Genomic DNA, 24,888 nt, shown 5'->3' with positions numbered 1-24,888 from the left:
AAGACCATTTATTGTCACAATCATAAAGGTAGTGTTTTGAAAACACCGTATTTGTTTACGCAAACGAGACACTTGCTTAATGGAAATCCCAGAGGGTAATCCGTGATAACTTGAGCTTCTGAGAATTCGAATCAAGAGTTGTTGATTGAAGTAATTATGAACTTTATCGCAAGGCAGAAGAAGAAAAAAAACGAACAAAAAAAGGTTCAATTTCAAAATGCATTCAGAAAAATGATTTTGCGTGTGAATGATTACGTTGACGCCGAGCAAAAAACAATGACAATCGAACATTTTCAATCTTTTCGTTATCGGATGATCTTTGTAACTTTTAAAGTTTTTTTTTTCCTTTTCGTCTATTTTCATCCAGAATTATTGTTATCAACTATACTATATATGGTGATGGGCACAATGGGCCGAAATGATTAAAGCATCTCAACTAGCAGATATTTCACGTTCAATAGGTTTAGTGGAGATGCAAATGTTGCCCGTCACTGCGCTAACCGCTTACATTTCTATGTTTTGCGCTATGTGCGTGTACATGTATTTGCGATGCCGACGACGACGACGATGCTCACAGACACAAAAATGTCAAAAACGACAACCAAATGTACAGATGAGACGAAAAAAACACTGTTTAATCTACATAACATTGTAGATGACCGACAAATCTCCAGTGAACATATTAATAATTACGCTGTATAATACAGCTAGTTGAGTTGAGACGTTCGTCTATTTGCTTCCCATTTCGGCCTTTAAACACATTTACACAGCACATATCATTTTAGCGCCTTAATCAACCTAAATTAAGCACATAAATAAAACATCAACACAACATCTTATTGATCAGTCAGTTTATTTGAAATCGTTGCCGTGAAGTGGTCAAACAATTTTTTTCGCGAACAACTCGCAAAAATTCAATTTTTGCCAGTGTTTTTGTTTTTATTGTATTGTACAGTGTGTGTAAACACACAAGATCTATTGAGTATCGTTTTTTTTTTTAAATATATATCGAAAATTAAAAGGTAAAAACTGGTTTAGGTTTTTATGCACAGTACACGATTCCGGACGATGTATATTTGGTTTTTGGTTGTATTTGTGAAATTAAGTGAAACGTTTGTTCATTGTATTTTATTTTCTCTTGTTTTATTAAGTAATAAAATGAGTTTGGTGCAAATGTTAATCTAAAAACTCGTTCGGCAAGCAGCGAATCACGGAAACGATAACATTGAAAATTGGAAATTCTCAAGCGATACGAGAACATTTTAACAGCTAAATAAAATCATAATTAGTTCATTAGGTACAATGTTAATTGAAAATGAAGTCATAGTCATATTTTGGATGTTGCCATCGGCCAACATCATTCGGAAGACAAACAAACTGGCTTTCAAAAAGCAAAATGAATTGCAATTCAGAACGGTTTTCTTTCATGTAGTAGAATCACAGGGGGATAGTGATTTTTTTTTTGTCAAACATTAAACGTTAAAATAAGAAATGTTCAGTATGTTGTTGGATGACGATTCTTTGATGTTTTTATGACATGTATGTATGTATATACCATAGAAACACATTGCAATCATTGAAATGCTGGCAAACTTATTCATCTATATGATGGAAAGGCTGGTGTGTGATTCAAATCCCAAATGTGACGTTTTTTTTCAGAGTTGAGGTAATTTATGACATTTTCAATAAGTTGCAAAATAAAACATGTGTCGTTATAACAATATTTTTTATCATTTTTGATAAAAATGAAAGTGATAGATATTTCGGTTTTTTTTAATCTTTAACCAGGATTGGTTTTTTTTGTCAAAATTAGTCATTGGAACCAAATATTTTCTTGCTCTACGCAACGGAAATTTGCTTCAGATAAAAACAAACGCTTTGATTCAGTTTTTAACGAACAAAAACTTTATTTTCTTCATACAGTAGTCAGTATGAGAACAAATATCAAAAACTCTCATTTTGGTGACGCATCAAAAATAAATTCAAACAACATATTCGCCGAAAAATGATAAGGTAGAAAGTAAAATTTCATTTTTGAAGGCATTACATAATCCAAACAAAAACTGGTTTCATAGTTTTGCTTTGTGTTCCGTAAACGGTCTTTACGTTATAACGCCAAACTTAAATTGATTGATAATTAGATGATTTGAGACAAGAGACACTGAAAGTGACTGTCCAAATTATTGTGACCTTAAACTTGGCCAATGCAAAGAACAAAAACGAATAGAATAAACAATTTTAATTAAAATCGCATATGTTATGGTGGAGTTGCCTTGAACTGGTCATGTAGCTCGTATTTAGCGTTCAAACCAATTCCAAAATCCGTCGCTTTAATGACTTACAAAGCAAACATGAAATACGGATTTAAATGGATCTTGGAGAGAAAAAAAAACCAAGCTTTGAATCAGTGTTTAATGTCAATTTACATTGCTCTTGCTTCTGTTTGTTTTCACATTGAAATGGTGAACAACACTGAATACAAGCTACAATTCCAGTATCTTTGCATTCACTCAGACCGCTGCAACACTTGACTACTCGCGCAAAAAATTAGTCACCAAACAACTAACAACTGGGAAAACAATGTTCAATTGAATTTGCTACAATTGTAGTTAGGCGCATTGTATCAGCTGCGTTGAACACGTAAAGAAATATCCAAGATATGTATGCCTCTTTGAACTGTGTCGAATAGTTTATTTTAGAACAAAAAAGCATATGAATGCAATTCTGTACCTTGAATTCATCGATTCGTTTCGACTCAGCCCGTTAATGTTCGAAATATTTTGAATACTTGCTCGGCTATATACGTGCACCGTAAGTCAAATGAATCAGCAACATTATGATGGTATCGTTTAGATTCGTGGAATACTAGCTGTATCATTCTCTTGATCTATTAATAAAATCTGTATCAAAAAAAGAATGTATTTTGGTTGTGTTTTGATAAATGTCATAGTTAGTTGTAGCAGTTCCATTGACATCACATTCGCAAAAAATTTGATTCGCATAGTTCTACTTGACGATCTGCTGATTGTTTTATTCGAAATATAAAGTTTCATCCGATATATACTTGTATACTTTTGCTTTTTGTTTCTGTTTTTGTTCCATTGTTGCCACAAAGATCGTGTGCGTGTGTATATATTGGATAAATGTATATTTGTGTATGTGTGTGTGTGTGTGTGTGTCTTTTATCGCTATTTTTTATTTTTTTTATTTTTTTCTTTTTATATTTTTTTTTCTCTTTTTATTTCTTCCCGCAATAATAGATAAATCGTAACGAAAATGGCCGAAGCCGGCGTTTTGCGTGCTTCGCGTGCGTTCCATAGCGTTCATCAGACATTGAGCCGCGCTGCAACGTTGTGCAGGTAACAGTATCAGTCGTTAGTTTGAGTTATAAGAATAAAGAAGTGCCAAGCGAATCGCTTACAGTAACAAAAAAGAAATAGTGGGAATAACAGCGATTTTACGAGTATCGTTTCTCGTTAAGTACCAATAAAGTGTTCACAAAACAAAATAAACAAAAATACAATAGTCCACAGCATTCGTTGGAAACATTCAACAGTTATCAATTGAGGTATCTTGAATTCAATAGCATAATCCATTACTTTGTACATTACGATAAAACCTTGCACTAGAACATTGACTTTGATTCAAATGGAAATTCCGTTGTTACATTTACTATTTTGTTTTGTCTGGCACGAACTTTCTTCAGAAAATTCTCTATTTTGGACCTCCAATTTTTTTTTATAAATAAATATGGAGTAGAGTTTGCAATGCAAGTCGAATTAAAGTACAATTTTTCATTGATTTTCACAACGAACACTTATTTATCCAACGAAACAATGCACAGTTGGCCTATAATCAACGAACTGTGAAAGTAATGAACGACTCAAACAAAAAAAAAACTGCTTCATTGAAGTGATAATATGCTTTAAACATTTTAATTAATTAAAACGCGACATTCTCGTTAGAATTCCATTTATATTAAATATGGTCAGGAAGGTGTTTTTTTTTCTTCTTTTTTTCTCCATTTCGTTGTATTTTTTTAATAATTCGTTTTGGCACCTATTTTCCATTGGAATGGTTGGTTTGCGTGCATAAAACCCATTTTTAAAATGAATCATCAGGTAATCTCTATAACAACCTGCGAAATATGTTGATATAAATTTTATTCTGTCTCGCCGACATTTGCGTGTATCATTCGACGGTATGTACGTCGTGGAAAATCCATGAAATGTTATGAGACATCGCGTCTTACTTAAAATGTGCACCTCAGTTAGGACAATTCACGAGATTGGCACAGAAATTAATATATGTAAATTGATTTGGTTGAATATGAGAAATGAGATTTTCATGTTTGTTCCTGTTATCGTTTACTATTTGGTTCATAGTTTTTGTTGTTGTTTCGTTCACAGTTTGCTATTGGTACTGTCATTGACTAGTGTTAGTTTGGCAGCCACAACCGGAGGACGTGCAAGTGCAGTAATTCCACAGCCCGCTACAAATATACAGGGAAATAAAAATTCAAGACCAACCGTCATGCATTCCGCTTTTACAAATGCAGGCCGGGCAGCCGGTTTAGAAATTTGGCGAGTTGAGGTAAGGTTTTTTTCTCTTCAATTTTTTTTTTTCGTTTTATGCGATTCTATGTTCAAGTCGTAAATTTTGGTTTATTTACATTTTTAAATGGCAGAAAAAAGGCGGAAAATCCAGATTTCAATTTATGCGATTAATTAGGGAATTCATTGTTGTGAATATCATCATGAATGTGTCCGATGGATAGCATTAAAAGAATTCATTGACGTGATTTCAAATGGATTCGTTGAAATTGTTTTCTTTTCTTTGCAAAGTTGCAAAATGCCTAGAACATCTGTAGCTTTAAATACGATGAGTAAAAGGATACAAAGTCTTATGAGCCATAATTGATGATCTGGCTATATATTTGTGGGAGCACACTGAACATTCTTGATCGATTTTCGTTCAACCTTCTCATTCTCTTACTCGAAGATTTATTAACATGCGAAATTTCTCCGAATCCATCATTTTTACATGACAAGGAATTTTGGCTTGACTTTCGGTGAATGACAAATCAGTTGACTCAAACCAATTGACTCAAGCCAGAGTAGTGACACATGGTTATTTCCTTGAATTTTTCATTGGTTTACCCGTTTCTGATGAAAATTCTTTCAATTTATCTGTAGCATTTTATTAATAAAATGACGGATAACGGGGAAATTGTTTTGCTAGTTGACCATGTTGTCGATCTATTGCGCAGAAAAAAATCTGTTTTTCTTCTTCATTTTTCTTGGATGCCATTATGATTATGATGTCAAATTCTGGTTCGTTTACTCAACAATTTTTGGTGCAAAATTCTCAAAATAGATGCAACTGTTCTGTGGTGGAATATATCGTTGTAATTGTAAAAAAAAGACCGAGTTCGTCCCTGTAAAGATCGTATGATATTTAATGTGATCGTTTATGGGTGAAAAACCGACCAAATGTGAATCTCGTTTGTCAATAGTTTGATGTAAAATTAGAATTTTTGGTCGGTGTGTGGACTACATATGTTTTTTGTGCATTGGATTTTTTTTCCAATTACTGTCGCTTTCGCTCGATTACAATCAGCAGAGCAGAGCAAAAAGAGCACGCGCGAATGACTGCAGACACACACTCTATTCGAGCACCGAAATGCATTTGTAGAAACTTCTGAGATAGAAAGATATGCTATTCCATCCATCCATCCATAGTGTCCGTATGTCTGGCGATCATTGCTTTCGACCGGAGCGCATAATGTGTGTGTTTTTTTTTAAGAAATAGCTCTCGCTTTGGCGTGAATTTAAATTGCTGCAAGATACGTCAGGCCAGTGAAGACAGCTCATTTTTCAGTGAATTTTGATCTTTCAGTTAAAAGGAGACGTTAGATGAGATTTTGTTTTTTCACTGGTTTTAAGTTAACAGCGAGAAAGAGGCTAACACGAAAAATTGTAGCAGCAACAAGACAATTTGTGTGAAAAGCGATTACAGCGATTTACTAAGCGTTGACTAGTAGCTGTATGTAGGTGTACTATTATAACCAATTTAGCAAATGAAATATTATGCTAGGCTTCATCTTGAAGGCTCCGCTCACATTGTTTTTGGGTTGAATTATGCCAATCAAACAGTGAAATAGAAAGAAAAGAAAGAAGCAAACAAACAAACAAAAAATCAAAATAGATTGTTTTTATTTTTATCTTCTACCTATCGAACGCTCGAAGACACAGCAAAAGAAAGAAAAAAAAATTTCATTTTCACAGATGAACAACCGGCATAATGGTTGTAAAAACTAAAGCTGAGTATAACACTTACGATAAGCGTAACCAAGTAAACAGTGTTTTTTTCTCTTCGTTTTTCTGCATAATGTTGCAGAACAAATGCAGTTTTAATCAACAACGCGGTGGATTCAATAACGAGAAGATCATACGCAGATATACAAGATATGCAGTAATCGTTTACTGATAGAAATGATATAAACGGTTATTTAAGAATTTCATTTTTGAAAGCAACGCCGAGAAAAGAAGTAGAAGAAAAGAAAGAAAGAAGGAAAACTAAACGTGAAAGCATCGGACTTTCGAACACATGCCATAAATATAGATTAGACCGCACACACCGCGTGCTACTCTGCACGCAACTATTGATTTTGATTGCAGTCGTGTTACGCACTAAATATGAGATGAAAAGCGATGAGCAAATGTCGCACATAATTTATATTAAAATGCTGCGCCATATTTTTTCGTTGTTCGCGACTAATAAAATGCGCTGCTGTCATTGGTGAGGCAGTAACGAGCGGAACCCACGCGCGCACGCACAAGTCAATCGCTACACGGTACAAAATTAGCATTGAATCTAGTCCAAGAAAAATTCATACATGCCACTGAATCCGGCCCTTTTGACGCAGCAACTGTTTCCATAAATACGACAAATGATTGAACGATCAAATGGTATGAAAAATATGTACATCTGGTCACAAAATGAAATCATCAGAAATGTTTTATTAGCATTTTGATCGCATCGGTTCAGAAGAAGAAAGATATGAATTGTGTATTCAATCGAGCGCGATTACTTGATCGCATCAAGTAGAAAAAGTAATTGGAGAAACAAAAATCAGAAATCGCATAAATACTAAATGCAATTACTCATTCATGGCTTGCAAATTAATTCGCGCACATATTACATTTAAGAATCGATAATACACATGTCGGATTTGTTTATTCAGTGCCCGCAGCAAATCGATCCGATTTTCCATTTCGTTTTCTTTGATGTGCTCATTGATCGGACAGTTTTATTCAGTTTGTACAAGCAGAAAGAAAATAAATATGTTATCTACGATCGTTGAGCATTTGCAGCATTTCGCTCGAAAATAAAGTTATGAGAACGAGAGAAAACTAAAACTTAAACTGATAGGTACTTGTTATGTTTTCTCTTGCGTAATTTTTGTGTGAATATCTATTTTCAGAATTTCGAACCGGTTGCGGTTCCCCGATCTGACCATGGAAAGTTCTTCACCGGGGACTCGTACATTGTTTTGAATGTAAGTGGGTAATTTTAAGTGCCGCATTCGTGTTGCTGCTCATAAATTGCGATGAGTTTCGTTTAATTTTATTACTTATGGCCATTTAATTTAGACCAAATCGGATAGCAAGAAGAAGTTATCATGGGATGTTCATTTTTGGCTTGGTTTGGAGACGTCCAGAGACGAAGCAGGTGCTGCAGCCATTTTAACTGTTCAATTGGATGATTTGCTCGGCGGAGCCCCAGTACAATATCGCGAAGTTCAAGAGCATGAATCGGCCAAATTTCTGGGCTACTTCCGAAATAGCATTCGATATGTGGCTGGTGGTGTTGCAAGCGGTTTCAGCCATGTTACCACAAATGATGGTGGACAAAAACGTTTATTCCAAGTTAAAGGAAAGCGCAACGTTCGCGTTCGTGAAATTGGTCTTTCGGTGTCGAATATGAACAAGGGTGACTGCTTCATTCTCGAAAACAACCGTGATATTTATGTTTATGTTGGTCCAAGCTCAAAACGTGTCGAGAAATTAAAGGCAATTAGCGCTGCCAACCAGATCAGAGACCAAGATCACAACGGCCGTGCCTCGGTGCATATTCTCGGTGAGCGATTCAATGAGGATTTTCCAATGTTTCAGTAGGATGACTTTGTTTATTTTTAATTGATATAAATTAGATGAATTCAGCACACTTGATGACAAAGAAGATTTCTTCCGTGTTTTGGGCAGTGGATCGGCTGATAAGGTGCCAGAAGATTCAACAGCTGAAGAGGATGCTGCTTTCGAAACCAGTGATGCAGCTGCCGTTACTCTGTACAAAGTGACCGACGCTGGTGGCTCATTGAAAGTGGAGACCATTTCCACCAAACCCATTCGCCAAGAAATGCTCAAGAGCGAGGTATACACAATTTTCATCTACTTTTGTTGAATTTTGTTAGTTTTGATGTATTGAATGTTCTTAGGATTGTTTCATTTTGGACACTGGTTCGGCCCTATACGTATGGGTTGGCCGTGGTGCTACGCAACAAGAGAAATCACAATCGATTGTACGCGCTCAAAGTGAGTAGAAAATTTAATAAAATCTATGAGTCGTAAATGTTCAACAAGCAAAAACTATTGATAAAATCAATCCATTTAGACTTTATTCAATCGAAGAAATACCCCTCCTGGACGCCAGTCCATCGAATTGTTGAGAATGCCGAAACGGCTCCATTCAAACAGTATTTCGCGACCTGGCGTGATATTGGTATGCAACATACTCGTTTGATCCGTGCTGCCAAAGACATCGATTCCGATTCGGGCATGGAAGATGAAATCGATCCAAATGAAATTCGTGCATTGAAGAAGAGCGGTGGCCGTGCTCTTGGTTTTATGCCAGACAATGGAGAGGGTGACGTTGAAATTTGGCGTATTGACAACAGCCAACCAGTTGCAACCAAACCAACTGGAATTTTGTTTGGCTCAAAAGCATACGTCTTGAAATATCATTACAAGCATGGTGGCGAAGAAGGTGTAGTTATCTACTACTGGCAAGTGAGTGTTTACATTCTATTGATCTAGCCCAATCGCTACGAACTAATTCTAACATAAACAAAACCACTTTGAATTTAGGGTAAAAATGCTTCAAGCAAGGACAAAGCCTCGTCAGCGATGTACACATCTCAATTGGACCGCGAATTAAATGACATAGCGTTGCAAGTACGCGTCGTGCAAGGCTTTGAGCCACGTCACTTTTTGAAAATATTCAAGGGAAAATTGATTACGTACACACATGATGATGCTGCTGACAAAACGCATTTGTTCCGTATTCGCGGAACATGTGCCGAAGATGTGCGGGCCGATGAACGTGATGCGATCGCTTCTAGTCTTGCCTCGGACGATGTGTTCATTCTGCGAACACCATCAAACGCATTCATTTGGAATGGTCTCGTAAGTGCAACGAAGGTTTTATTCAATGGCATCGATCTTTACACGCAGCTGTGCTATCTTGATCTCTTCTGTAGGGCGCTTCGAAATTCGAAAAAGAAATGGCTTCTGTTGTCATTAATGCTATTGCTCCAAATATTGACGCACAAATAATCGATGAGAACGCCGAACCGGCCGCATTTTGGGCAGCGCTCAATGGCAAAGGTGAATATGACACCGAATTGGATCCACCAGGTGCACCATTTTTGGAGCCCCGTTTGTTCCACTGCAAATTGCTTGCGAATGGCAAATTGCGCGTTGAAGAAGTGGATGATTTTGACCAAGAAGATTTGGATGAAGATGATGTCATGATTATGGACGGAGGCGATGAGGTGTACGTGTGGGAGGGCAAAGATTCAAGCCATGAAGAGCGTCGCAAATCGATTGAAGTGGCTCATGTAAGATATCAAGATGAAATTTTTATTTAATTCGCATCATCAACACCATCATTATCATTATCATCATCGAAGCGATCAGTTCATCTTATGTCATATCCTTGCATAACGCAATTAACAACCCAACACCATCAACATGTCATTTGTCATATTCATACTTGCATCTTACGTTAGTCTATTTTTTTTTTTTTTTTTCAAAAATGTTAATCCATTTTTCGGCGATTACAGCAATATATTCGTAATGACCCATCGGAACGATCCGAAGAGAGTGCGGTCATTGTTCGAATTCGTCAGGGTAATGAACCACGAAGCTTCAAACGTTTATTCCCAACTTGGAATAATGATATGTGGAAGGTTAGTAAAAACCAATTGAAATAAGACGCCCGAACTAAAATTTGTGACAAAAATTTAGATTGAAGCAATGAAATGACATACCCGATCTAATCAATTTAACCAACAAATATTCCAATACCTTTACTAAATGTTGTAACTACCGATTTTTTTTTAAACCAAGATTGAGACAAAATTGGAATTAATAAAAGATTTAGTTTCTAAGATGAACATTACTTGAAAGCTTATTTGTGCTCCGATAATATCCATTAATATACTGAGTCTTTTTTTCAATGAAAGAAATTAATAATAAATATTTAAGCAAATACTTCACACATATTGTAAATGCACATGAAAATTCCATTAACATTCCGTTCTAACAAATTATTGCAATTAACGTCACGTATTGGTGTGTGCTAAACAAAAACAAATGCTGCTTTTAGCGTGTACCGTAAAAATTGTATTTTCTTATTTCTAATTTGAAAATGTATCAAAATTCCAGTCTCGACCATCGTACGAGCAGTTGCGAAATGAAACTCTACAGAAGAACAAACTAAAATAGAACGACGGAATGCAAATTATTATCAAAACAAACTTGACAAACATGACGTATTATTTGATTTGTTATGGAAATATGTTACCATATTATGCACAAAGAGTCATTGTTAAAATGAAATGCCAAATAAATGTTTGATCGAATAAAAGATGTTGTTTGTTTCGATTTTCATATTTCAGAGAGAGAAAAGCAAAAATCTCAATCTAAATCAAAATCAATGTTTAAATCAAGATATGCACGCTTTAGTAGTGAGCTTCAGTCGGACTACCGCCATCTAGTGCCATCAAAGTGAAATGATGAAATGAATCGAGAGCTTCAATCCCCACCATACTCATCACATCATCGAATGAACAACAGGAGAAGTGCCTGCCGCACGGAAAATGTTTTTTTTTGTTGTGCAAATTCAAAATTCGAACCGCAAAAAACCGCACAAAATGATCTTCCGTATCAACAACGCAATTCGTCTTAGTCAAATGTGTAATGGATGTGTTGCGTGCAATGCCTTTTTACAAGATTTAATTTTATGTTTCATCAACACGAGTCGGTTATTTGATGTAAGCCGCACGAATGCACACAATTTGGTCAGTTCTTGGCTGGAAAATGTAACATGGCAATCAACAGCCATGTAGCCTAATCGTAATGCATATGCATAATTCATACTCTGATTTACCGCCAATTATCTTCATATTTAATACACCACTAGATATGACCAAAACGATCAGTCATTCGACGGTACATTCTAACTATAACTATGTTGTGAGCCACAGAGAACGAAAATTCAAAAAAAAACTGTTAGCTTTGTCTCTTTTATTTTTTGTAAATCCAAACTTTCAATTGTTCAACATTACAGGAAAAAATGATTTTGTTTATGTTTCGAATCAAGTGTTGTGGATTTTGCATTGTACTCTGCTGGGTGCATTTCATTGTTTGTCGCTCAAGTGATAAATAGTTGAAGTTGGTAAAACGATTTCGCATGCATGAGCGTAATTAATTAAAAATCAACGACAATAAACAATAGTGAAAAAAACTCTCTGGCACATAAAGTGAATGCAGTAAATAGAACAGGGAAATGAAATAAAATGCGATAATCAGGTTCGCTTAGTTGCATACACGTTGGGTCAGCTGTGATTCATTTTTTTTGCCCATTCACTTTCTCTCCCTCTCCTACTGTTCCTTCGTCGTTCGTTCATTCAATATTTTATATTTTCCCGATTTATTTGCTTGCATTTTCGAATGCGCATGCAATGGGTAGTTTTTCGTTTCGTTTTCAGTTTGGATTTGGCGAATAATAAAAAATATACGCGAACCGAAAGAAATAAGCCACAACAAAAACTATGCAACAAACTCCGCAAGAACAAAAAAATGTCAAATACAAAACAAATTGTTGATTTTAGATTTTCTTGCATATTTATTTGGGTTAGAGACATTTGTGCACCATGAAAATAGTAATGAGAATATGTTTCGCTGTAATGGCCTGTGTTTGCACGTAAATAATTTCGTTGCACATAAAGTGGGTAATAATTTGTTTTAATCGTGCATTTATGTGGCTCAATGAGGTTCAAACTGGGAGCGGTTAATTTTTGTACATTTTTTTTTCTCGTTCGTTTCCCCTGTTGAATGCATTTATTTAGGCTTGATGGCGTTTTTTCTCGTTCTTGCCTCTGTCACTTCTTGTTGAAAACCCGTTTTACATCCAAAGTTGTTTGCACATTAATTCAAAAAAAATCTTGCAGTGATTTTAATTACAGATTAAGGACTTTCATTAAATTACAACACGATTTATGGTTGAATTTCTTTTTTTTTTGTTAGATCCTGATTTGCTAGTACATTTGAGGCTGAAAAAAAAATTAATTGATATTTTATTCATTGAATATATATATATATATCAATTCTCTCTCGTTCACTATTCCGAATTCCCTAATATGAAACGTTTTTTACTATCGTACAAAGTCCGTATGATGTACGTGTATATAGGGATGAATCGAATGGTTGTGAATGGTTCACAATTTCTCCAGTGATAGTCTCCGCCTAGTTCTCCTATTCTTCGATACCACACCGAAATGGCGTATCCATTCGATATGCTCGACTGTTGCCCCTTCCGATTCAACGACAGTTCATCCGACAAAATCAGAAATAAGTTCATTTTCCCCTGCGCAATTCAATGTTTACACACAAAGGAATACATTTGGATTGAAGGAGGACAGGAGGACGACTCTACACGGAGGGAACACGTTAACGTCATAACTTATGGAAGGCATCACAGTGCGCAGCTGCACTGCGTCGATGAACACACGTTCAAAATTGCATCGGATAACAGATATACCAACAATGCCATGCCATGCCATGCACTCTGTGCACGATATATATGTGGAACTAGATGTGCTATTTAGAATTCTTTAATAAAACGGAATCGTAACCGAACCGAAACATTTTTCAAGTGGATTGAATGAAGTAGCTATGTTGCTGCTGCCGTTGTAGTTGTTGCTGTTGTCGACGTCGGTTTTGTTGTTGTTGTTGTTGTTGTTGCCATTGCTTCTCTATCCATGCCCAACGCTCTATCGTTGATACTGTTGTTATTGTGCCACATGAGTAGTAGATATTCGAAATCAACAACGCGGAGACTCTGAATCAACGAGTGGTTTTTCTATCACTTCAGTCAATTCGGATACTTCCATTTATCCGGTCGAGTATTTTTCGCTGTCGTCGCACCGTGTGAGAATATTACGTCGAATCCATTTTCCAAACAACGTACGATTGTACAAATGTTTTTCGTGATAACGGTCCTTAACTTGAATCCACTAAATTAATTGAACGAGAAAAAGAAAATTTTCTTCCACATTTGAAGTAAATCAGATTTGTATTATTTGATTGTTGTTGTTATTTCAGTGGGGATTATTGATATAAATTGAATTGCCGGTATTTCGATCTAGGCGCCATAAAATTGAAATATTTTCTTGCGGCCCCACGTGAAATGTGCTCAAAAATTTTCACATTGAATCGGATTGAGTTGGCCCGAAGTTTTTGAAGCTAAAATAAAATACCGAACAAAATTGGAACGAAATTTTTCACTTAAATTAGTTTTCGATCAACTTTTGACATAATTTTCGTTTCAATCAATCATAAACGGGAACGGACATAATATTTTTCGTTCAATTACGGTTCGACGATTGTGCTTGTGAAGTTATAAGTCAATCAACAACAAGAAAAGATAAAATAAAATTTATTCGGGTACAAATGCAAAGTGCTTCAGTGGCTACAGAAAAAAAAATAGTGTGCACACATAGTAAATGCCATTTAAATCAGGCAAATAATACTCTACAGCACAAATACTTTTTCATTTTCAACCAAGAAACGGAGAAAATCAACGTCAATTCATATTCTCTCCGTCGTTTGTGATTTTCAAATACATCATCAGTGCACATTTTCCAACGATTTTGATACGATTCGATGCGATAGTGAGAGAGCAAAGGAGCGATTTTCAACAGAAAAAAAGGCGAATGAAAAACAATTTTGACGAATGAAAAGCGACAGCAAAGCGAGAGAAATCAAAAATATAAAATTACAAATAAGAGGAATTTGTAGAAAGCAAGATTTGTAGAATCGACCAATCAACGGACAAACATCAGTTAAATATTAAATATTGGAAAAAATAGGACGAAAAGTCAATAAAATTCAACAAATGTTTATTTGAAAAGTGTATGCATGAACAACCAAACAAATACGTAAAAAGGGACTGAAAAAATCATAAAAACATCATCAACATTTGAAATTGTCGGCGATTAAAACTGGTACAGAAAAAAAAAATTATATTGAAAACAAACAGCACACCGTTCGAAGGGAAACAGACTAATACATCTATGCGCCCACAGATACTCAATTGAATCATAAATGTGATTAAATACTAACACTAATCGATTCGGTGTAATCAGTTTTAACAGAATTATATATGTGTTTTTGACACTGATATTGCGTTCAAATTGATGCCAATTGAGACACAGTGAGTTAAATATTAAAATGCTGATTTCGTGCACGCCACATTTACTATCGTCATAAAACCAAAGGGCCGACAAATTGCTGAGCACTTTTTCACAGCGAAATTAATCCAATTAAAAGCCATTTAGAAGCAAATAAAGAAAACTGTGAAAAAACAAAAAGAGAAGAAAAAATATATATATAAAAATTCTGTGGTTGAACTGTTGATGATTTGCGTGGAAGCAAGAAACGTTTAGCGGCCGTAGCATTGGTGTAAATCTCGAAAGGATAATAAAAGAAAATTGTGTGCAACCGAAAAATTCACGGCACATACACAATAATCGCAAGTGGTGAGTTTAGTTTGTTTGTTCTTTTTCCTCGTCATATTATAACTTACCTATGTGTAAAATGGAATGAAACGAAACAGCTGTTAATCAAGTGTGTTTTTTATCTTGACCAAAATGCGACAAATTATTTGGATGACGAGTAAAATTGGTCGACCATTTCTTTTTCTCTGTTTGAAATTGTGATTTTGATTGAATGAACCATGAGAGTTGAATTGTCCACTTGAAACGGGATCTATAATAGAATAATTTTCTTCCAATTACAGTTTAAATGATTTAAAAGCCATTGCAGTTGCTTGTTTCTTCTTTTTTTCTTACTTTCTTGCACTCAGTCTTTCAACTGATGCTGTGATTTTTCCGTCAGACTTTTTGTAACTTAAAACTTAGCTCATATTTTTCCGCTCAACTCCGTGCCGCGCAACGTTTATATTCTTGTGTGGTTGTCCTGCACAGCAACAACGGACTTTAACGGAGACGAGATCAAAATTTTTATATATCCATATAAATGTGTATATATATAAATGAGAGAGAGTCAATAAATGAGGGAAAAAAGAGCCAGTGATAAAAGAGAAAAGCGATAAAGAAAATTGTGAAGAAAACAATTTGCATTCAGTGAGATTAAAGCAAGTAAATTTACCCATTTCCTGAACTTAAATACTTGAGCAAGGTAGATTCTTTGTGTTTCTGCGGAAAACGTTTAGCAGGTTCAGTCTTTGTGATCCTTCAGGCACACTTTGTCGATGCACATAGTTGGAAACCATTCCACGAAATTAAATTATTTTTTTTGTTGCGTGCGCCCGAGTAGATTAGTTTTCTCAAAGTTTAATTTTCTTCCTTGACGTATTTACTTCGCAATGCACACTGAACTTTCCTGGAATGGATGGTGCCGAGATATAGCTGAAATGCCGTTCTTATCTCGAGCTAGTGTTTGCGTGCGTATCTATCGTCGTCGTCGTCGTCGTCGTCGTCGTGTATGTGAAAGATCAAAGATTCATATATTTTTATTTATTCGCGAACAATTTTTCTGTTTTTGCTTTGTTTTCTAACGATTTTCATTCATTCTTTTTGTTTTGCTCTTTAAACGTATCCTTTTGGTATGGCGGTAATTTTTTGTCTCAAAGAAAAAAATTCTGTTATTATTATCGTCTCAAACGTAGCATAGCCATGAAAAATGAAGAGCCGTAGGGTTTTTTTTATGCATTCTTTGCTTCATGGTTAATGAAGAAAACAATAGAGCAGAATGCTACGTGCTTGGCCACTTCCCATTACAAATGGTTGACGAACGTACGCAATTCAAAAGCAGTTTCTTTTTTCCTTCTGCTGCTCGTTCTATTTATCACTTTTGCTCTGCGATTTACAGGCCAAAAACAACAGTAAGTAAATCCATCGTCTTATCAGGTGCAACATTTTTTTACCCGAACAAACCATTTTAACAAAGAATGTAAATACTCGACAGCGCTTATAGACACGTAGAAAAAGAGTGCGATCGCATTTTCCTTTCGTAAACACATCAAAATATATCAATCCATCAATTATCTTTATGATTACCATCATGCACTCTTTTTTTCTCTTCTTTTTAAATCGAATAAATTGCTCACCATTTTCACGCTGACAAACATTTCGTAGATTCTGATGATACTCAAATGAAACTGACGGATTTTAAAATAATAATTTATCATTTCGCCTAAAACATCTCGAAAGATAGTTGATTTTGGCATAACAAACAACATAAATTGGATGATTGACATTGACAGTGCCAAAAGTTCAAATTTTTCAACAGAGAAGAAAAAAAAACACATGAATGAAAATTTGCCAATAAAAAGCCGATTAGCCCTCGGAAAAAATTGAAATGCATTGGAGCATTGAAATATGTAGACAAAATGTTGATTAGACAACTAAACTATGCCAAATATTGTTGCAAGAAAGTTTTGACAGAAAAAGAAACGAATTCCGTTTCCATACTGAATCGGGAGGAAATGTTAATGGCAATCGTATTTTTCTGCATTCATGTTGGCATTTAGATCACACACCAACATTTACGAAAGAGTTTAGAGTACTAAAGCTATCATCAGTTGATTCAGAGTTCGTTATGTGTTTTTTCTTCTTCTGTTCTCTTTTTCCGTGGCTCTTGCATAACTAGAGCAAATTTATGGAATAAAAGTGCCAAGTTAACGTGTCAGTGGAATGTGCATACTCTTTTGAATAAATAATAAACGAACGAAGAATAAATTTTAAAGAAAAAATGGAACGAAATAAACTGTAGAACAAATGTTGCCACATGAACGCAATAATGACACACAAAAGGCAAAGAAAATGTGAATAACTGAGACGGCATTATGAACGGGCAAAAATAAAAAGCCAAATGTTAAACACGCTGTTTCAAAGACGCAGAGAATTAAATATGTTTCGTGAAAACAAAATATGCTTGTGTTTATAGAAATGCACTTAATTTCCATTGTTTGCCGCGACATTTTCAAATAAGTTCAGTATTCTCTTCAATCGCCCTTTCTCCTTGGTGAATACCATTTTTTTTATACATGAATGACTAAACAACAATCGAAAATTTTGCAAATTCATTCGAATTCAAGACTCAATAGAATAAATATCCTGAATTAATTACACCGAGCAATGTTTTGAGAGCATTAAGATGTACTGTTCATGTCACATTGTTCTGGAACGGTTTGTGCTTTTCGCATTTCAATGGCCATTGTTTGTTGCGTAGAACAGAAAAGAAAATAAAACGACATTCAAATCATTTGTTGTTCGAAATTTTGTGCAAGGTCATATGTCAGTTGTCGATGTAATGCCATCAAATCTGTCAGCAAACAACTAATATTCGACTTTCAGTTTCAGTCAAGTGTGTTTATCACGCACTTCATTGCTCGTGTCGATATGTATTTGATGTGAAAAATGTGTGACAAAAATGTGCAGCAACCGCAATATGGCCAACAAATTTTAATCTATACGGCCCACTGTGTTCATCATGAGTTCGCTGAAGCGATCGCAGTTTATTTATAAATTAATACGAAGTACCAAAATCGATATGGATTTTCATTTTGGTTGTTAATGTACGGTTCTTGGTCTCATCGTCGTTGATACACTGTGCATTTTATGGTTCGCTTTGTTCGGTGACTACTTGAAATGCGGCGTCCGATATGTAAAGCATTTTCAACCGTGTGTATTTTACTGCTCGCGACTATCGATTGAATTTGACAAACAATGACGAATAACATTCATGTTTATATTGTGAATGGATGACTGGCACGAATCAACAATGTAACAAAGTATAATGCCAACGGAGGAATCAAATACTCGGAGCCACATCTACAGTCACCTCGACAGCAATGTACACCCACAAACACCGGCGAATGAGTTCTCTCTATTTTGCCACTTCAGTCTCAATTGATGATTGAACTCCGTCAATCACTCAGTCTGTCTCTCTCTCTCTCTCTCTATTCACTGCATTACTTGTTCGCTGTAGATAATTTTTCAACAAAACTGCTGTTATAATTGCTAATCCGATTATTTGTCGTGTTCGTCACTGCGATCGAAAAACAATATTTATTTAACATTCTCATTCTCATTCACATTCACAAAAAGGTGGCTAGCGATTATTTTCCCATCACTCGCCGCAATTTCGCTCGCGCCCATCCTGATTACAAACATTTCTATTCGATACAATGAATTTCGAGTATTCGTCGACTCATTGATTAATTGTCATCATCCATATCAATTGTCACATGCATTGCTGTTTCCATAAATAAGGAATTATGATCGCTACATGATAATATGACGATGGAGATGTAACTGTGCACAATTCACAATTGAAATGTGTCAAAATGGGAAAATTTACATGGAAAATGGAGCAAAATGAAAGGAAAAAAAGGTAATGTGAAAGAATAATATGTGAATGTATTCGATGGGATGGAGGAGCAAAAAGAGTGGACAAAATGATTGCAATGAGTCTAAATCGATGTATTTTTCGACCGGTTGATTCAGTTCTCAGTTCGATTTCGATTTTTAATGTTGGCTATTTTTATCCACGTCATTGACGACAGTCACTGTGTGCCGTGTACCACAGTGCAGTGCTGCTCTCCGAACCGAGATATAATGTAATTGTGTGTGTGTGTGTGTGTGTGTGTGCAAACTCTTATCCTATTCCAACAACCAACCATTTGATGAGCTTTGCGGTTGAATTAAGGCGCAACATAATCCGTCGGTAAAATTCATTTTCACACAAACAAAACACACCGTAAACTACACACAAGAAAATAACGACAACAAAACGACAACGACTATGGAAAACGAGAGCAAACATTTTGTGAATGTGGATGTGCCGCTTATCACTCTTTAGCAGCTCGCTGGTTACTTTTAATCCACTTTGCTCTGGTCGAAAAACAAAGGCACCGTTTTACCAATGTTTGTCCGACACCGTCTTGACATTGAGTTGTCGACGAATAAAAACATAGCCGATCAATCTGTTTGCTCTCGATATGGCTATCATAGCCAGCTCTAATTCACTGTCGCTATCATAACTATAGCCAAAATATATGCCATTTTCTATGTGTTGCCGGTCGTTTTTTTCTCTTCTCTTTTCATTTTGTCTTTTCATTGCACAAATTTGTTTTTCTGTGGCAAGCACTTTCAAGTCCATCACAAAAATTCGGATGTTATTTTTCGAACGAGAACACGAAACCCATTTTCCCTCGGCATACAAATCGCAGAAAAACAGAGTTTGAAGCGGATAGAGAGAGAAAGAGAAGAGATTATGTCTAATATCATAACTGGATGAAATCGCTGAAAATTCAGTTATTCTGTGTCTGCAACAAAAACAACAAAAAATCCAGCAGAAATGCCATGAAATATTTTGTGTAATTTTTTGAAATTGATTATTTCTCTCATTATGCGCCCTTTTGAGATAACCTCATCATTTCTGCTATTTTGCATAGAGATTCAACGCATTCAAACAAATAGATTCTCATAAACGAGCAACGACGATCTTCGTCTCCGTTTACACTTTTTCCACCCATTCGTTACCGTAGAAGCAGTTTTTCTGATGCGCTTGGCCGGTAGCCAAAATCAAAGAGATTCATAGACGAATCGAAGAGGGAAAAAAAGTGAAATAAAGGCAGAAAACTCAGAAGGGAAAAAACAACAACTGAAATTGATTGTAATAATAATCAAAGTATATTAAGAAAAATGAAATGTGAGAGAGGCAATGCAGACGTTGATTCTATCGTATATTTTGTGTTTTATGATCGAGAATATTGCCAACGAATGAAAAACAATTTGAGAAAAAAAACGGGGAGAACGAAAGATCGATTGCGTTTCAAATGCATTTCGTAAAATTAAAATGGAAAAAGAGGAAGAAAAAAAAAATCCGTTCGATCAATTTCACAAGCATTTTATATTTTCTTCTTGGAAACCATTGGATTAATCAATCGTTTTATTGGTGTTTGTGTGTTTATGTGTTGAAAGTACTCAATGATTCGGCGTAAATCGAGCGAAATGTACTTAAGTGGTTGAATTCGCATTAAAGCTCGATTTTAATTCACACAAATGCTTACCATTTCAACCAACATCCCCCCCCCCTCCACCCTCCAAGTCTAATAGACGTTGCGATCAAAAACTGAAATTTTCAATAGTGCAGAGATGGCAGCCACGAGGCATTTGACAATGAGAAAAAAAGAAAGTGACTAATGTAAACAGTACAAAAGCCGCCACAAAACCAATCCATTTTGATCTAAACCGCAGGATATTTGATTTTCCGTTTTTCTTGTTGTAGAAAAAAAGAAGATTCCTTCCATTCATCTCCTTCAATTTTCCATCAATATTTACTCGTGCTTGCATGTAATTTAGCCTGAATACTGAACATTTTGTTCCTGTATGGTTTCCTTTACTCCAACTACTAACTGAGATTGGGATATGCCTTGAACTTTTCGGCATCCTTTACTATCCCGTATTCGCCAGTTTCTCCATTGTTACGAAGATTGTATGAATCAATTTGAATGACAAAATGTGGAATATTTAGTGCTAGCTGTTTCGTATGTTGGCGTGAAGCAGATAAAATCGTCGATAGTCAATGTGATATTGCTTATTTCTTATCTATCTCTCTCTCTCTCTCTCTCATTCCAATATAAACTTTGTATAAGCAGTATACAATTGAAACATTCCGATCGAGGACGAGAGCATTGATACGATACACATTCACTTTGAACAGAAAATACTATTTGCTCGCAGAATGCCAGTCTGTCGTGCCAAAATGGTGACTAAAGTGGCCAGTTGATAATTTCAGGATAATTTAACAATCAAACTAGCATTGAAAAAATATGTGAATTTAAATTGCTATTCCGATGACACTTCTTCACTCGCACGCTCTCTCTCTCCCTCTCTCTCTCTATCTCTCTCTCTCTCTCTCTCTCTCTCTCTCTCTCTCTCTCTCTCTCTCTCTCTCTCTCTCTCTCTTCCTTTTCTTATTTGTTCAGTGAATTACAAATAAATGTATCCGTGTATAGATTTTACACATTCTATTAAGATAGGTTTCCTTCTATTTCTCTATATGTGTACATGCGTTTTGCGTGTTTTTTTCTCTCGTTTCTATTTTCACATTCGCAAATACACATATATACAAAACACATTTTTTTTGTGTTATTTTATTTATTTAAATTGTTCCCGAAAATGGAAAACCAATTTTCTGAAGAATATGCGTTGGGACAGTGCTATAAGAGCTCGCAGCCATTGTCGGTATTGAGCCACACAAGTGATGAAGAAAATGTGAAGGGCAGAGATGAAATGATGGTACAAAAAGATAAAATCCGTTCAATGCATTGTTAGCATGCTTGCAAATTTTGCTGCTGTGCTCACAGACACTCATTTCAGTCGGTATGCTCGTATGCGAATTGTACATGTAACGTCGAGATCCCGTAAACATTTACTTTTACCTCTGCCATTGATGGTATTGTGAGGATCCCATATCATGTATGTGTATTTGCGTTCTCTCCCCGCCTCTCCTTCTCTCACTCTCTCTCTCTCTCTCTCTCTCTCTTTCTCTCTTCAATTTGAGCATTTCTTAGTTTGCATCGTTTGTTAGCATATTTTATTCTGATTACATTTTCGCACCGCATGCGATGTCGAGCGAACCGAAAATCAGGTGAAAGTCTTTGGAATAGTGCCATTTAGGAATGGAAATGTTGGAACGAAACTATCATCACATTTGTGCACATCGTATTCGGCTGAAAGTGCTGCTGCTACTGCTTCTATGCTGGGTGAATTGAACGAGAACGCGCGCCAAAGAATATTGAATTTTCATTTTATGTGAATGACATTTTTCAATAATCAAAACTCGCATCGATTTGACGCATACTGAATCACAGACACACACACACACACACACACTCACACGCCGAGCAGCATTTATACTTCACAGTCATATTCTTCGTCTTTTTTTCGCCTACACATTTTACTTTTCTTCTTGTTTTGAATGGCAGCAGCAAGATCCTCACATCCCAAGAATCTGATTACAAATGGTAACAAAATGAAATGCATTGTGTGTATGAAGTGGATATGCAATGTGCATTGTGTTCGCAGCCAGAGAGGAATGTGTGTGTATGTGCGCATTCGAGTGCATGTGACGGAGAAGAAAAAACGTCGAAATGTCAAAATAAACATAAACCATTTCTTGTTTAATTAGAATTGAATGATTTAAGTGCTTGCCTCTTCCTTTAGTTTCTCTGTGAGTGTATAGGCTCGACTCGGCTTTCCGATGTATCGTAGTTTGTGACCGGGAATTTTAACTGAGCGCATCTTTTTTCGGTCTTGTTGACGAAATGAGCCCCATAAATTGGACATATTCATAAAATGCTGAAAATATGATAAATGAGGATAAACACACCAATACGGCCTGTTCTCTTTCTCTATTCTTTCCAACATAATTGCTTTAATCGTTATCCCGGCCTTTTCCCGACATCGAAATGCGCTCACTTCTGTCACATTGTTGGCTCTTGTTTCCACAATCATATTAACATGAATGAAGATTGAAGAGTTTTTATTTATGATCGATGATGCATCACTATTCATTTCTCTCGAATAAATAAATACACTTTTATTTGGCATACAGTGGAACCAGTTGACGAATTAAATTGAATTGACAATTCTTGGAAAAACGAAGAGCGAAAGAGAATCAGAAATAGAAACGAAAAGAGCGACAGAGAAAGTGTCATTTAACTTTATGTTTCATCCATCTTAATGTCAATATGCGTGTGAATATGACATAATTGTGACATTCATCAAATGGAGACTGAACGAGAGGAAAAGGAGTGGCAGCAAAAAAACCATTTTGGATGAAATTAAAGCAATAGTTTGTGTTTGCATGATGATAGACAGGGGGCAGAAAATAGACGAAATGGGCCTTTGAATGTTTCGTTCATTTTTTTTCTCTCTCTTAATACGGCCAAACAGGGAAATGCTCCGTTCGCATGAAAGCACCAAAAAATCATTTGGTTTTAATGAAAAAGGTAGAAAAGTAGCGACGAAGGTTTGCTTACGCTTGCATTTTCCTATTATCTTGGTATATTTATTCTTTACATTCTCTCTTTTGCTAGCATGGCAAAGGAAAAGATATGATTGAGATTCGAGTTAGCTCGCATATTCATATTTTCACTAGATTTCATCATTCCATTTGTCTTGTTCGTTCCTTTTGTGCTGTTTTCTCTCTCTCTCTCTCTCTCTCTCTCTCTCTCTCTCTCTCTCTCTCTCTCTCTCTCTCTCTCTCTCTCTCTCTTGCTACAGGCCTGATTGCGATATGTACTCAACGAAACGTTTTTCTGCGAGGGTGGAACAAATACCGAATATAGACAGAAACCGGGAGGCAAACTGTGGAAAAAAGAGAGAAAAGAAACGAAAAATAAGCGATGATAACGAGCATGACAAAGTCAGGCAAATAAATGATGAGAAAAAGAAATTGTGTGACGAATGGAAAACGGAAAAGATCTGTTTAAGCAACAATAAGCGATATCATATTAGCGGCGTCAAGACATTAAAATCCGCTCTACCATTGTTGTCGCACTGACAAACAAGCCCTTAAATATTAAAATATATTCATTAAATCACAGAAAACCAATGAAGGAAACGGTGGATGCGTGCATGCAAAATCTTTGTGGCAAATCGTTTAGTGGCTGTGTGTGCGAAAGGGAGAAATGATGCAAGCTGCGAGTATGACGATGACTGAGCCAGAACAGAGTGGAGCGTGTGCACACTGTGCACACCAATGACTTCCAATCGAATGTAATAGTTGCTTTCGTCGAGTGTGTATTGTATGGGGTACGTTGAATGTACCGAAAGGATGAAGGTGTGTTATTTTACCCAAACAACGTTTCATGCCAAAGAAAAATATTGCGTTTTTATTTTCACACTGTTTGCGTTGAGTTGCGGCCACGATTGTTACCGTCGCAAAAACTTTGCATTGCCTATTTCATTTTCCATCGCATATTTATTTCCCGTTTCTCTCTCATTCTCACATTTTTCTTACCATTCGCAGAGTCAAAGGGAAAAATAAACGATTTTCGCTAGAATTTTTTGTTTTCATCATTCGCGGGCGCACGAAAGATTCTCTCTACACTTTTCCATCGAACCGATGATAAAATATTCAAATGTGCAAATGTATAACGAGATGAGAGTATTCCGCCTTAGATTTTGTTATTCTCCGCATTTGGTGCGGCACTCCTGACTTTTAAGTCGCATGATGAGAGAGAGAGAGAGAGAGAGAGAGAGAGAGAGAGAGAGAGAGAGAG

The 24,888-nt window shown here is 36.0% G+C and overlaps 2 protein-coding genes and 1 long non-coding RNA gene across 8 annotated transcripts in view; 2 read left to right on the top strand and 1 right to left on the bottom strand.

The window, feature by feature from the left end:
* The first annotated feature begins 609 nt into the window (after positions 1–609).
* On the top strand, positions 610–10,932 carry LOC129578533 (gelsolin). 4 transcript variants are annotated; one of them, XM_055467262.1, is made up of 12 exons: positions 610–1,022; positions 3,261–3,359; positions 4,410–4,593; positions 7,487–7,561; positions 7,656–8,142; positions 8,216–8,436; positions 8,501–8,597; positions 8,677–9,071; positions 9,150–9,467; positions 9,542–9,901; positions 10,127–10,252; positions 10,731–10,932. In XM_055467262.1, exons 2-12 carry the CDS (start codon positions 3,277–3,279, stop codon positions 10,788–10,790), a joined length of 2,406 nt encoding a protein of 801 aa, XP_055323237.1. In that variant the 5' UTR covers positions 610–1,022; positions 3,261–3,276; the 3' UTR covers positions 10,791–10,932. The 4 variants fall into 4 exon arrangements, with proteins under 4 accessions (XP_055323237.1, XP_055323239.1, XP_055323238.1 ...); XM_055467264.1 differs by having other exon boundaries at positions 635–1,022; positions 10,311–10,932; XM_055467263.1 differs by having other exon boundaries at positions 828–846.
* Positions 10,933–14,789: 3,857 nt separating this feature from the next.
* LOC129578534 (protein amalgam) overlaps positions 14,790–24,888 on the top strand; it is a 323,991-nt gene continuing 313,892 nt past the window's right edge. For 2 of the 3 annotated variants that reach the window (XM_055467268.1, XM_055467266.1), the window contains exon 1: positions 14,944–15,106. The gene's annotated coding sequence lies outside the window, so the exon portion shown is untranslated. Of the gene's footprint in view, positions 15,107–24,888 lie in introns of all 3 variants that reach the window. The other variant, XM_055467267.1, reaches the window with a different exon arrangement.
* Positions 14,798–15,947, bottom strand: LOC129578535 (uncharacterized). The gene is made up of 4 exons (XR_008689108.1): positions 15,738–15,947; positions 15,419–15,563; positions 15,154–15,335; positions 14,798–14,921 (listed from the first exon to the last, which is right to left on the bottom strand). It is a non-coding gene; the product is annotated as an uncharacterized LOC129578535 (long non-coding RNA).

Source organism: Sitodiplosis mosellana, unplaced genomic scaffold (genome assembly GCF_009176505.1).
Source record: "Sitodiplosis mosellana isolate CC-2019 unplaced genomic scaffold, AAFC_SMos_1.0 Smas_scaffold_6226, whole genome shotgun sequence".
NCBI classification, from domain to species: Eukaryota; Metazoa; Arthropoda; class Insecta; order Diptera; family Cecidomyiidae; genus Sitodiplosis; species Sitodiplosis mosellana.
Note: the sequence above shows the minus strand (reverse complement) of the source record. Positions and strands in the feature narration are given on the sequence as shown.